General features: G+C 39.7%; 1 protein-coding gene across 1 annotated transcript in view; it reads right to left on the bottom strand.

Moving 5' to 3' along the window:
• The window catches only part of SORCS1 (sortilin related VPS10 domain containing receptor 1), a 278,025-nt gene that overhangs the window by 189,630 nt on the left and 72,737 nt on the right, over window positions 1-15,658 (bottom strand). The window contains exon 2 of the mRNA XM_021398544.1: window positions 1,025-1,092. Within this exon, the coding sequence (XP_021254219.1) occupies window positions 1,025-1,092 (68 nt within the window). The remainder of the gene's footprint in view (window positions 1-1,024; window positions 1,093-15,658) is intronic.

Genomic DNA, 15,658 nt, shown 5'->3' with positions numbered 1-15,658 from the left:
GAATATTCTTTTTTGAAACCACTGTGACACCTCAGCATGTGTATCATAGACAAGGCAAAGGGCAGTAAAGACAATACAATCCTTTTTGATCTCTAGCCTCACCAGCAATTTATACGAAATAGGAAGATCTAATTGCCTCTACAGCAGGACAAGAAATTATTTAACCAAAATGCTAATCATTTTCTATGTTCCTATTGCTAGTAAGGAAATCCTAGGAGTGCTGATATTTCATTAGCTGGGAGAGAAACAGTAGTCTGTTCAGCTCCATCAGTGGCCTGCATAAGAGCCCCTAGACTTCCCACCAAGGCTTTGTAAATGGGACCACGAGATAAATTTCCCTTTATCTATTACGGCTCTTGATGCTACCACAAGAACCACGAAGCAAACACCTCTTAGATCCATTTTTCAGACAGATTAAAAAAAACAAGCACCACCTGCCTTCACTGAATCCAAATAATACTCTAAAGAAATAGACAATCCTTACCTTTGGTTCAGAGTGCATGACACGCTTTTAAAATCATGTAAGTATCAAGGCATCCCTTACAAATCACTACAACAGACAGCATCACACAAATGGAAATCCATTTTCTGGTACTAATACTATGAATTCTGAATAAACAGACCTGGAATACCCATTTTGAGCACACTTTAATCACAGATAGTCTCCCAGTCTTAGCAGTACTGAGTTTTCAGAAGTATCATCTGGGCAGTAGACAGCCATAAGATTTTTCATAATAAACAAGGACATAAGCTTATTGAGTTCTAAAAATAAGCCAATTCATTGATTTTATTCTGATTAAGACAGAAAAGGGGAAATCAAATGACAGCAGGCTCATGAAATATGTTATCTAGTTGATACAAGACAATCAAAACTTCAGCCTCTTCAAGTGTAAAATAAATGAGAGATAGGTTAGCAACAAACCTTCCAGCACATTAAAAAAATCCAATTAAATTAAAAGAATTGTATCAGGCTGCTCCTATTTTAAAGTAAGATAGTAATTATTAACACAATTTATCTCCATACCTCCAAAGAGAGCTTTCTGTGATGCTTCCCAGGTTGTAGTCATACAGCTTTGTCAGAATTAGAATCACCTGAAGGCAAAAGAAGAAATCACGGTTAGTCTCAAACAATTATAATCTTAGAGTAGTGAAATGACACCAGGGAGGACTTAAGATTCCTTTAATGGGTGCTTAACATAATTGAATGAATTGTTAAAAGTATTTGCCTAAACTGACACAGGAAGTATTTGCAAAGAAGTATGATGAGCATTTCCTGCTCAAATGCTCTGCAGCAGGGTCTTCCCTTAAGCCTTGCAGGGAGAATGCAGTGGGAAGGAGCTAATATGCTAAACAAACTGTTACAGAATACAAGGTGATTTCTGCTTCCTGTGGTACATTACTTTCTACTCCGTTTGATGAGCACTGAAATTGTTCATCCTTTTCACAGCTGTGGTGCATGAATAACCCACTGGTCTGTCTTCAAACTACGTTTGGTTATGGCAGATAATTTAAAAAAAATAGGCAAACAATCACCCATTGTGGCCAGGGAGTCTTAGACTAGATATCAGGAAAGAATCTCCATGAGCAAAGTTCATCACTGGTATAGGCCACCCGGAATATCTGCAGAGCCTCCATCCTTGGAGACTGACAAAATCTAATTGGACAAAATCATGGCTGACATTATCTACAGCTGGTGATAGCTGTGCTTTGAGGATGAGGTTGAACCAGAGACTTTCAAATGTCTCTAATAAGCAACATTTCTATGACTTCAGTGAAAAGTTTTAGAAACAGTCAGAATGGAAATGCTTCCAGGTTTAGGAGTTTTATTAGTTCTTTTTATAAACAGTTTTTCCCTCCTGCCAAAACAGACACTTCTAGAATAAAATTATCTTGCCAGGGGGAGGAAGGCAATTTTAGCAAAAAGAATTTCCAGCAAAACATTTCAGCCTGCACTTTTGTTAATGTTCTAAAAAAATAATTACTGACTTTCAAGATGATGGGCTCTTTTAACAAGACCTACATTTGGGACAAACTACCAGACCATTACTATTGCTACTAATTTATTTTGCATTTCTCTCTGCCAGGTCACTGTATATCTTCTTCTCCTCCCTTTCCCATTAAAACTGCAGTAAATTGAAGAGGCACAACGCTTCTTATCTGACAAAAAACCCTGATCTATATATCTCTACGTTATTATTTTCAGCCTAGGTTCCTAAGAAACACAGCTTACAGATACACATTCCCCCTACTCCCTTGACAACTTTCACTTTCATCAGCCAATTTCAACTAATTTGGCAGAGAAGCAAAGGACTGGAGGAAATTCAGTCCCTGTATGCTCCATGAAGGCTGGCACCAGCATGGCAGAGGAAAAGAACAGAACTCATCATAGCAAAAGCCATCTTGCATCCTACACACTGATAGCCTTGAACCAGCCACACCAGGAACTGGCTCTTTCCCAATATGCTCAGCATGCAAGAAGGATACAGAGGATGTGAGCAAATAGCTACTGCAAAGGAAAGGCATAGGGAACAGACTATATACGTCTGACAAGTAGGCTTCTTCATTTCTACAGCAGTTAAATCCCTCAAGAGTAGATAGAATGAGGAAAAACTTCTTTACTTTGAGGGTGACAGAGTACTGGAACAGGCTGTGCAGAGGCTTGTGGAGCCTCCTTCTCTGGAGATATTCAAAACCTATCTTGATGCTTTCCTGTGTAACCTACTGTAGGAAACCTGCTTTAGCAGAGGGGTGGGACTAGATGATCTCCAGAGGTCCCTTCTAACCCCTACGATTCTGTGTAATCTGCACAAACACAAGTCACATGCAAATAACAGGGGAGACAGGAGAAGAACTTGAAAAAACAGTTTACCAAGACACGATTCAGAAGAAAAGCAGCCTCCCTTTTTACCTGCTCACTCATTTTAATCTCCTGCCTTCCATCACGTCTACTTATTGCTTTAAGTCTAAAATGAGATCCTGATCCTGTTATCTACAAATGACTGCCTGGAAACTCGGGCTATTAAAATGCAAACCCCAGAAGGCAAAAGACATCTTAGTGACGCCATATAAATAAATAGCTCCTCAGAGAAATGGAGGCATGACCCATGGAGGTACAAGATGCCTGGTGTCACTCCCAGGCCTGCCCCACTCCACAGCCAGGCGTGAGATGTGCCCAAGCTGCGGGGCTCTGCGCTGCCACCACATGGGGGTACCTCATGGCCCCCAGGAGCCACCAGCCTGTGATGCCACTCACCTTGAGGTGCACAAGGGGCCAGCCCTGTGGGTCTCTTAGCTGAGATCACAGCCCCAGTCTCCTGGCAGCTCCAGGCCCAACTTGGCCCTGAGCTCTTGCGTGACTCTAGTTCATACTCCAAGCATTACATCCCTCATATAGCTCCCTACTAGCCCTGCTGCACAGCAGCAAGCTGCCTCCAGGCCCTAAGGCTCCTACAGGTGTCCTGCCCACTGACACCAAGCCTGCCATGACCCCCATGACAAAAGCCCCAGCACAAACCGGGAACTGACACAAAGACACATCCCCTTCAAACAGCCTCATGGTGACTCCTGCCCTAGCCAGGGACCCTGAGGAGAGCAGCAGTTCATACAAAGCACCATGACTCCCTTCTGCTCCATGAGCTCCCAGAGCACCCTGACATAAATGTCCCCTCTGCCCCACAGAACACATCAACATCAGTGCCATCCAGCCAGGAGGTGCCAGCCTGCAGGGTACCTCTTTGAAGAGAAGGCCAACGTGCACAGTGCCAACCCCAGATGGCAGAGCAGCAGCAGGCACATACGTTTCACAAAGCCAATTAGGGCTTTGTAAGTGCTAAAATTTCAATCTCCTCCCTCCCAGGAACACTAATTGGTGACAGCCAGGCAGCTGCATGCCCAGATCCAGACCACATCACTGCTATCCCTCACTCCTCTGAAAGAGTCTCTAAACTCCCTACTTAACAAATAAACATTAAGAAAGGAAAAGGGTATAGGAAGAGGAAAGGGGTGTGAGCATGAAATCATGCAAGCCCCTTATAAATAACTGCTCTCCTGATGAAAGATGGCAGTGAAGTCAGTGAAAAGTTTTGGTGCCAGAGTGTGCAGAGAACTTCCATATGATGTGGGAATTGCATCTACCTTCAGCTTCCAGACTCCCTTGATCTATGAAGCAGCTGGACAGTTACAGAAAGTTGCTTATATCTTTTTCCAAGCCTTATCTTTTCTTGGCACCCTCCTCCTTTGCTTGCCAGAGGAAATACAGACATAAAAGACTAAAGAATATTCCCCAATGAATATTTTGACATCTGGTAGTTTTAGAGGCAGACCTGAAGATAGAAGGCATAGAAACTGGGAAGCGAAAATAAGAAACCTAGTGGGATTTTCCTCCATTCTTTACCACTAGTTGATGTGATCTTGGGAAAATCACAGAAGAGTCTTAAGAGACACACTTCCCCCAATCACAGGAATTAGAATCAAGCCTGCTTATTTTAGTAATCTGTAAAAGTAATGTGCAACTACTAGTGTTAAACAAATTATTCATCAGAAATTACTCATATTTTGACTTTTTTCCCCCCAACTATGAGGAAAGGTCACAAATCTCAAGATTTCCCTGAAAGAAATCTTAATTGAGAATTTTAATTTCCTCATTTAAAAAATAAAGTGTAATCGATGTCCCCAAAAGAATGATAAAAATTAACACAAAAGTAACAATGAGAAAAAAAACCAAAATTTTCCACCTCCAGAGAGCTGACACATCTTTCTTGTTCTTTTTTGCTCCACTCAGAAATTTCAGTGAAGTCCACATCATCTCAAGAGTACTGTATGTTCTCCTGAACTAAGGCGTGAAAAACCATTTCATCATACCTTTTTTATATAGCTCTAACAACTCTCCTGCACTCAGAAGTATTCCTTGACCCATCAAAACATGCTTATTGCAGCTTAGACCATTAGAACCCAAAGTAATATTGCTATACCCTGACCTTCTAGCAAAATTAGGATACAGCCTCTAACATTTAATATTTCTGAGCCATATTTGTATTTGACACTATATCGAAGCATATATATATATACACACACACACCAGTTTGTTATGCAATAGCTTGGATATCTCCACATCACATATATATCCTTTTTCCAGAATACACAAAGGCTTTCCTACAGGAACCTTTCCCATTTTTGTGGATTCATATCAGTTTCTGATCATCTTTACACCTCTCCCTAGTTTCAGACTCCTTGCATTACTTCCTCTGATTCAAACATCAGTAATAGATCTCAAAAGATATACATGCAAAACAAACAAGTCATTTGGCAGAAAATTAGTTATTTCTGCCTTGGGTTCAATATTCTGTTTTCCCCTTCACAATGTTATTTGAATAACCTAATTCAAGGCTGTGATTTCAGTTATGTTTACTCTTTCCGAAAATGTATTTCTCCTTTGCTGTTTTTGCTGTTCTCATTTCTTTGTTATTTAGCCTGCAAAGGTTAGTTCATGTTTAAGATTGCTCTTTTTTTTTGTTGTTTTTTCTTTTTCCTTTCTCTGTGGCTGTCACTATGTAGTACTGAGGAACCTAATGAACAGAGACATGCATATTATGTTGTTCTAAATGTCAGAATATAGCAGTAAAGAAACAGTAATGAAATGAAAAATACTGTCTCGCGCTTAATTTTTTTATTGTTATTTCCTCCTTTGTTGTTGTTTGTTTTTTTTTTTTACTCTGAGATTGTATTTCTTCCTCCTTCCTTATCGCTTACCAATCAATACAACCTAACAAGAGAACTAGAGACACAATAAAAAGAAGCCGAAAATCCAATCTTATGTCAGCTTTACTTTGAATATGGATGTCTCTTCCAACTGCAGAGAAATGCAAGACTGTTCTGTTCTTCATTGAGAACAGCAATTGAAGTTGGTTTTTCTGCCATAACAGGTATGGAAATGGAAAGAGAAATCATCATCATTTTGTGCACTAACAGCCAAGAGGAGAAAAGATTTGCTCATGGGTTTATCACTTCCCTAGCAACCACACTAACCATGGTATAGCCCTAAGAATGTCTGCATGTTTGAATTCTTTATACAAAGCGGGAAAGCACCAGGAGATAACAGGTCAGAAGGCATGGTGTTTTAGCACACTCACCTGGGAAATGACTGACTGACAGAAGAGGTACTTGAACCTGGATCACCCTTTCCCAAAGGAAACCATCTCCCCATAGCTATTCTACCAAGGACAAGGTATTCTAGGAATGCAAGCAGAACCCACTTCAATTCAAAACAGCATTTTCAAGAAAAATCCAATTTGTTAACAATTTCTGAACTGTAATTGCTTTTTAGACTCTGGACGTGAAGGCCTATCTGCAGGTTTAAGATGGAAGTCAGTGGTTGGACTGAAAATAGCACACTGTGAAGATACGCATGACAGACACTTGCAACTCCAGGAGCCATTCTTACCATATGGTTTCTAAACGTTTCCCAAACCTACCTTGGTTCATCTGGCCCACACAATCTCACCCCATCCTTCCTCGTACTACTGACCCACATTTAGTACTAGGTTAAATCTTCATTTAGATCTTGTTTTCAGCTTCTATACAAATAAACCTAGTAAGGCTACCACAGGGTATCGGCCAAAGCTCATCCTTAACTGCAGTACTAGTTCCAAATATAACACAAGGATTACATTTAAGTAGACTTTTCTCCCCAAGAAAAAAAAAAATACTTGTCTCATCAACAATAGCGCTGAACTAGCCAGCCAGGATGGCACTGAAAATCTCACACTGGTGATTATTTTTGTAAAAACAGAAAGGAATTGACAGCTGCTGGCCGTGCCCATGTACTTCAGCTGCTGCTTCTGTGTTGTGTCCAGAAAGTAAGCCAGCCCACAGTGAGCTGGCTCCAGCCCCAGCTACTCAGAATGTAGTACTTGGGCAAGCTAATAGCACACAAGGTGTATAATGCTTTGCACTGTTCACAACTGCAAATTTACTCCTGTGAACACGATGGTAAAAAAAAAGTGGCTACACTTATTCAAGCCAGGCTAAACATGGATTTGGACTAGAGCAATCATGGTGTTTAATGTCTGATTATCATTATTAAAGACCCACAGTGCAAAATGACATTGCAACTCAATCTAATTTATACCAACAGAGCCTCTCATCCTCATCCTGGATACATTTTTCAGCTATATTTTCATCACCACCCCCACAATTCTCTGCAAATGCTTTCCACTTTACACAGCACAACAGGGTACTAAATTAAAACAAGCAACTTTTACAACTCCATGCTGATGGAGATTTTTCAAACAGAAGAATGCAATCAAATTTTAAACAGTGTTCATTATAGCTTCTCAGTCTGATTCTTACAGTACTACCTCTAGATTGACCTAAAACTGTGCCAGGAAGATTGCTCCAACAGGATTCAATTTCTGATTTCAAAATCACAATAGTTTGGGAAGAGAAACAAACAGCCAGCCAAAAACAAGACAGTTTAAGTACACCTCAATGTGCAGTGATCCATGAATCCCTTATTAAACTCTCGAGATCCTTTCCGTCACCTACTTAGCAGGAACATAAGTCAATAACAAAGAAGCACTAAATTAAGTTTTCACAAGCTTGCTGGTCTGCTATAACTGAGCAGGAAGCTCCAGCACTTGAAGATTTCTTATGCACTATGCATTAATAACCTATGTTCCCCTGGCAAGGCTGCGATATATGAGAGGATGCAGCATTTTCCAAACTGGAAATAATTGCACAGCTTCCATCTTTTCCCCTCCTCCTCTCTACCTTCTCACTACAACATACAACTTTCAAACTGGTAAGAAAGGAGGGGAAGCCACCAAAACACAGTAATATTCTCAATGAGCTCTTTGGTGTGGCATGTATGTAAGGAAACGTTTTCAAAGAAATTCACAAGCAAGTCTAAATAATTCATGACTAAGAATTTTACAGGCTGCTCATGAATAAAAAAGAAACTCTAGAGAACTCATTATCTGGGGCAAATTACTGGTACAAATCTTGTCCTTCATATTATTGTTATTTAGCAATTTTATACCAGTCAGCAAGTATCAAGGTCTCTAACAACTAGGCCAGTGCCAAAAACTATGAAAATGTGAACACTGATTTGCTTTCCACAGGAGCTGCAGATAAGCAGGCAAAGAAAGACAGGGAAAGCATAAGGACAGAGAAGGAAAACCATATGGTTACGTATCTGAACTACTGACTCCTGGTTCCACCACAGTCTTTATTATAAAGTATCTGTACAGTAAAAAATCCCCTTTTTCCCTGTATTCTTTGACGGACAGAAAAAAGTAGTCTGATGTTGCCCACAATCTCACCTATGACAGGAGGTGATAGCAGAAGTTTATAGAGAAAGAATTAAAATTGGCCTTGCTGAGGATGTGTCCCCCCTATTAACCCTCTGCAACGAGCAAATTACACTCTTCCAAATTCAAAAACTATTGCAGCTATTGTGTCTAATAATAAAAGGATCAGATAAAGCCAGTATGGATGATCAAAAGATGTGGAATGTCTTTTTTTTTTTTAAAACATGAGAAATGCCTCAAACTGAATCTGAGGAAGAAACAGTGAAGGAGATATGAAAGACATCTATAAAGTCATAAACATCCTGAATTGATTTTCTCTTATTTAGTGCACAAGATGTAGGAAAGCAGGTTCAGAATTTTATGTGTAAGCTGGGAAATTCCTTCCCATTGTATGTTCTGGATACAGAAATCTTGTCTCTGTTCAAAGGGAGACAGGATTTCAGTGAACAGATGTGCACTGAGGTTAGTTAAGTACAAAAAATTAATAATCTAACACAATGTTCTTGCAAGTCTTACACCATTCCCAGGCACACAGTTTTAGCCAGTGTTGGAGAAGGAATATGACTGAGTAGTACGAGTCTTTTGTTCCTATTGCAAATATAGGTAGCTTTAGCCTTCATGAATTTCTCTAAATCTGTACTTATTCACATTTTTTTTTTTTACATCCATAAGAGCCAACTGTAGGCAAGATATTTGCTTACCAAACTTGGATATAGGTATTTCTATTATTAGTGTTGTACAATTGAATCTACAGAGCAACATCATCGAATACCCTCAGTAAGCAAGGGACCCACGAAGAGCACACCAAGTACAAACCACGTGTCTATGAGCATTGTCCAAACACTTCTTGAACTCTGGCAACTCGGTGCCATGCCCACCACCCTCTGGTGAAGAACCTTTTCCTCATATCCAAGCTGAATATTATCCCCAGATCCCCCATGACAGATTTTAGAGGCAACAGTACGAGGTATAACAAAGAGAAGCAAAATGAGGCATATGCCCCACAGATCTTCTAAAGATAGCCCCAGTCCTCACACTTCTCATCTCGATGAAATAGGAATTTGTTAGAGTTTAAATATAATAAAAATACTTCTACCAAATTAGAGTAAGAGAAATCATGTTTCTGTAGTAAATAAAAACACAAAGTTCAAGACACTGAGTTACTGCTTCTTGCTCTGGGAGAGACCAGACTTATGCCTACCACGCTCCAGAAAACATCTTCACCACTAACATGCTGAATAATTTGTGATGCAGATTTCTGTGTTTTAAACTTCCCCCACCCTCTCTCCAACACTGAAGTCAGTTTTGACAAACTTCCCTTTCATTCAATGAGATTCTGTTCCACAGAAACATTTTTGAGCGTCTCCACGTGATTAATAAGCTAAAAAGACCAAAAAAATTAAAAGCAATTAAAAACCTGGGGAGTAAATTATACTAGAAGCAAAAGCAGAAATATTCAGGTTCCAAAGTAAATGCAATAATAGATTTTCTTACAGCCGGAGGAGGAGGCAGGGAAGAGGGGAAGGGGGACAAAAAACAAAGGAAAGAAACTGCTTGTCATTTTGAAATGTTTTAATACAAAGGCAGATTGATTAAAAAAAAAGATGAGGTTTCATTTCAGAAGATAAAAGTTACAATGAAGAGAATCAATTACACGCTATAATTGCATTGATGCTTAAAAGCCATTAGCATGAGAGTTCTGTTCATGTTTCAAGAGGGAAGTGCAGCCTTCTGTTTATTCATTTCACTGGGGAATTATTTCAGAATTAAGACCAGAGCAGGGTGAAGCCCTAAACCACTTGGAAGGAAATTTCTTCTCTTACACCCTATTGTATTTGCTGTCAATCAGCAGCTCTTGCTTAAACATGCAGCTGCTGCCAGTGATTTAGAGTGGATGCCCAGTGAGGGTGAAAGGTTCGACTGGGGAAAAGCACTTAGCTGTTCTGCTTCTGGCCCGCTACTGAAACATTCAGAGCCATTCAGGAGGCTCTGGGCTTTGCCAAAGGACAAAGATTTTAAGTGCTAAGAAGCACATTTCTGAAGCAAATTTGGAAAGCTTGCATCTACAAATGAAAACTTCTTTCTCGAGAGTTTCTTAAACACTTGACCTTACATGCAAACTAGTGCTCAAGCATAGCCACTAGCAGTTATAGGACAGCTACACAGAGCACTCACAGAAACAGAGGAAGCGTGTGAGAAGAGACTTTATGAAAACATACCACCATTGGGATCCTTCTTTCCCAGCTTTATTTAATGGTGGCGTCCACCTGGTTAAGACACAGAGGTTTCTGAAGGATTCAGAAATTCTTATGAAATTCAAACACACACAGTATTCCCCAAACCACTAATCCAGGCCTCCACTTAAACATAATTCATCAAACTCTGTCTCAGGAAAGAATGAAAAGGAAAAATTTCAGAAAAGGTGACATCGTAGAGAAAGGCTGAAACTAGAGGTCATTCACGGGGGAAGGAACTGTCCTGGTAGAAGACTGGGGATTGAAGGGAATGGAGAAAAAGTAGGATTAATGAGTGCTTATGCTACATCATCTAAAAGGGAAACGTTAGCATATAATGAATAATTTAATGCTTTACTGTTGTTTAAACAAATCACTTTCAAGCAATGTGTATTCAAGTAATAAATCACTGTTTAGCACTCTGCCACAAGCAAAAGATACTACTTGACAGAATTGAGTGATGTTGCATGGCCACAAGGCAGCTACATAGAGATAAGGATAATATTCTTGAATAACTGCTTCCTCTTACCCCAGGGAAGGAACAAGTAAAACTTTCATCCTGGGGGCAACAGGGGTGATGAAACTTATGACCATAAATGCACTTCATCTTTAGGCCCCAAAAGTGCCCCAAAAACATTCATTTGTCACTCTTAACAACAGTTCTATTATGTAGGTTGGCTCACTTGATATATATTATATATAATATATATATATCAAGTTACATTTATACATAAAGCATATAGAGCTTAAAAGTTTGTTATGGAAGGCTGGGAGTGAATACTCAGGCTGATTAAAACCTGGCAAGAATTTAGTGCACTTGGTTTTCCATTGAAAACTGAAGTAAGCCATTCACCCACCTTGCACCCACTGTTCACAGTCAAGTGGGGAAATTAGAACATATGATTTAACATCTATGAAGAGAATCATCATTTGCTAGAGAACAAAGCAGGGCAGAATGTAAGGACAGTTAACTTCAACTAGCTGTCTTTCTTTAGTACATTAAAGAAAATTAGGTGACCCTCAGAATTCCAGAGGATTGAACCTAGTCTTAAAAACAGACATTTCAGTCATTATCTAGCATATTTTTGAGTATGTGATTTGTCTGATTATATAAGAAAAGTTTTTTGGTTTCTTGCATTCTTTCACCCACTTCAGCTGCAACAAAATATGCCAACAGCAGCTGTTTGTAAAAGCCGGAAGGTATCTTGAGACCAATTGTAATGCAAAGGTCATATTTTCTGAGCTGTTTACAGACAGTAATTTGTAAGGTTGTAATGTCACATGTTGTCAATAATTCAAGGTGTGAAACTGTAACAGTTAATAGGTCATGAATTCTTCACTTTTCCACCTTGTCTCTTTTTCCCCAAAGAGCCATTAAACTGTTTCATCATAGCGTATTCCTTGAACCTCTGATGCCAAGGTTTCATTTGTTTATGGAAAGGAACTTAGGATGGTAAGATGTAAGTAATCCCTTAACAGGCACTTAGGGATGATAACAGATACAAAGCACACAATTCAGACTTGGGATATAAATTCCTGTTAAAAGTCTATTCTCACCAGGGCTCTATATTATAAAGAACAAGTTGATGCAGTCAGAATGAAAACTGTCATATTTCAGCAAAAAGAGGAGGACTTAGTCAAAAACAACTTGCTCAAGGAAGCGAGATATATTCTAAATTAGACCCCTCCACCCCCAGTTCTTTTAGCAAACGAGACCATTATTAAAACTTCAGTTACAGGCTGTTCTTTTTTGTATTCTGACAGGGAGACACATCCATCTGATTAATGGTATTTCCTCCACATAAAATTGTCAGCTCATTTTCTTTCTGCTGATCTTACTTACAGCAAAACCACACACAAAGCTGAAGTGTAAAACAGGATTGGATAGAAGACAAAACCACGTGGGACAGAAGGCCTGTTACTGATCCTGCAGGTCAAAAGAGCAACTCAGCTATACAAGACCTAACGACTTCTCCTCACCACTTGCGGACTCACCATTGACTGAAGTGCGAAGACAGCAGTTTGTATTAAGCCATACCACCCAAATCTGAGAAAGGTATCCAATATTTACCTCCACAGCACTCAAAGTACTTTTGGCTCCCATTTCTGTCTTTCACAGGGAGCCTAACAGAAGCCAGTGATGCCACCTTAGAACAGAACATGCTGATTAGAACTGAGACATGTTAACACCAAATATCTTCAGGGAAGGCATTAGGCCTGAGACACTTTCACCAGCATTGTAACAAAAATAGTAGCCTCCTCACACTGAAATAAAGAAATAAATCCCAAGTTTTTAGATGCTTGTCTCATATTTCTCTTCTAATTTTATTTTATTTTTTAAACTATACTGGGGGAGAGAGCAGGGAGAGAAAGGGACTGTAGAAAGTAGAGGTTTCCCATTAAGGAATGAAGGATAGGAAGCGCGCTCCGAACAAGGCAAGGAAGAACGAGGAGGATAAGAAGAGGGAGATAAAATAAAGATAAATAAAGGATAAATAATCAGGACTTCAAGACTTGATATTTACAAGACATTCTGACCTGGGAGTCCTTGTCTGCCAGGAAGGAAACAATAGAAAAAAGTGGAAGGCGTATGTATGTCTCTTGCAGAGAGCTTCTCTCAAAATTAAGGGACAGAATGGCAGCTTGCACTTCATTTCAACATCTCATCTTTCCCCTGGCACACATTTCATCAAGTAGGTATTTAACTCAAAAGGAGGGGGAAGTAAATGCATACTGCAAACCAATGCACAGTAATTAAAATCTTATAACCCACTAAGATGTGTGACTAAGATCCGATTATCTGAAGGATAACAAACCTAAGCTACCTTCTGCCAATACCTTTGTGTCTTTGGCAGAAAGTGCAGAAGAGTCACTGTAGTCCCAAGTGACTGGTGACCTTGGCCTCTATTTCTCTTCATACTCCTCATTCAATGTTAAGCAGAACGTGGTAGAAGATATTCTCAATATTACTATATATACACCCACACATGTTACTTAAAGTTTCGGGGAGTTCATGGCGTCTTTTTGACATGAAAACCAAGTCAGTTCCTGACTTCCTCCGCCAGTAGAAGGCAAAACCAAGAACAAATGCTGCTGGGTAGAAAATCATTATCAAATCTACGGCACCAAATCTCAGATTTATTTATCCATTTATTTTAGGGCAACTGGTTAGTGCTGTCTTCCAGGTAGAACAGTGCTGATTTTTTTTTTGTACAATCAGATGTCCTTTTGTACTTGGACATGATGAGAAACAGCACTGGTCATTCCCATTACTGAGATTGTTCCTAAAAAAAAAAAGCATAAGCTCCCTTGTCAATTCCTTTAGCCATGCTTTGAACCAAACCTCTGACTCTTATGTTAAACAAAAACAAACTAACACACAAGCACAGTGAAGATTTCCTTACAGGATATTGCCTAGAACCTGGAATTACCCTACACACCCTAATCTTCCTGTTTGTTTTGCCACAGCCTTTAAGGTTGTTAAAAGTAGAAACCGGAACATTAACTGCCACTCTCAAAATTCTTATAAGTTGTGTTGTTTTTTTTTCACTGTTAGTGAAAAGTTGCTGATAAACACAGCAAAATAGACCACCCTGCCTGAACTGTGTAGCGCATACAAATGGCTTGTTCCTTTCAACACACTGCGAAGAAGTGTATCGTTTTATCAGCTGAACCAATATAACCGTGAACGCTGGAGGAAATAACTCAGAACTCCTGTGAGAATTTTAGAATTCATTTGGGTGTCCATCCATAGGATGCCAACAGCATATGAGCTCCTTCCTACAAATCCAGAAGTACTGATACTTGCTCTAGGGACAAGACTCCTACCATAAAGTCTGATAGGGAATAGAAACACTTGAAGCTCTGGCAAGTGACAGAGAATCTGGAATAAACTAGAGCATCGGTTTAGAGATTTCTTAGTAGTTTGAAAATTATTTCTCTACCCTCAGTGCTTTTGTACAAACAGTGCACCTCAATGAATGTACACCTTTGGTCAGTTAAGTATCTCTCTCCCACTTGTACCACATTTCCTATTTTCCAGCTTTGCATTCCCAAATAGTAGTCCAATGATCTTCCTACCTAACCTCACTAAACTTCATCCTATTGTATACCAATCCAGCCTTGACCTCAATTAGGACAGGATTTTGGTTCAGAATTCATCTCTCTAAAGTTAGACATTGTTCTCATTTTTGTCTTACCTACAAACCATTACCCTCCACCCTTACCCACCCCATAAAAAAGCCACTAGAAAAATGTCATGTATTCATGTATTGTAGTGGAGAATCCTTCTGAACCATTTCCAACAGAAGCTTTCAGCCCTGTCACCAGCTCACTGACCTATCTACTAAAGTAATTTGACTTACACTTCGAGTCAGCCATTTATCAAGACACAGGCATGGAACTAAGCTTCATATTCCATTCCCTCTGACTTCTGTTTTACATTTGACGTGCACCTCCAGGGAAACATATACCATTTTTCCTACCATCACGTGCTTGCTCAACACCTGTTCTAAGGGAGAATGGTATATTTTTGCCTTTGAGATATTTAAGGCAAACTGAATAAACAGATCTAAGAGAAAAAAATTAGTCTTACCATGTCACCTATCTTCTCTGCTGCTGTTCCATAAAGGGAAAGTAAGGGAAGTAGCTTATTAGCCTTCTCCCTTGCCTTGCTGTTAATCAAGCAGCTTAGTGTTACACCATAAGCAACATCAACAGCTCATATTCTCCAGAGGATTAAAGAGGTAGGAGATAGCATCTGGTCCATATACTATAGGTTTCCAACAGAGCGGTGGTGATTTCCACCAGCTGGGGTTATCATTCAGGGAAGACAAGACACAGTGAGAAGTTGTTACAGCTGGGGTAAGGTGTTGCAAGGGCCAGATCTTTAGCCAAGGGAAAGCAAAAGAACATCATAAATTATTGATCCCAATTTCCTTCTTTTAAAGATTTACCTCACTAAGAAGGAAACACAACTGTGAAAGCTCAAGTGAGAAAAGGATGACATACCCAGAGGCTGCACTCTTTCACTTCACAAACTGTACTAAGCTCAGGAGACCTGAAAGAAATTCAGCAGCAGCAAGCTCAGCTCTCCAAAGGCATTCACTCTTCCCCCCC

Source organism: Numida meleagris, chromosome 5 (genome assembly GCF_002078875.1).
Source record: "Numida meleagris isolate 19003 breed g44 Domestic line chromosome 5, NumMel1.0, whole genome shotgun sequence".
Taxonomy (NCBI): domain Eukaryota; kingdom Metazoa; phylum Chordata; class Aves; order Galliformes; family Numididae; genus Numida; species Numida meleagris.
Note: the sequence above shows the minus strand (reverse complement) of the source record. Positions and strands in the feature narration are given on the sequence as shown.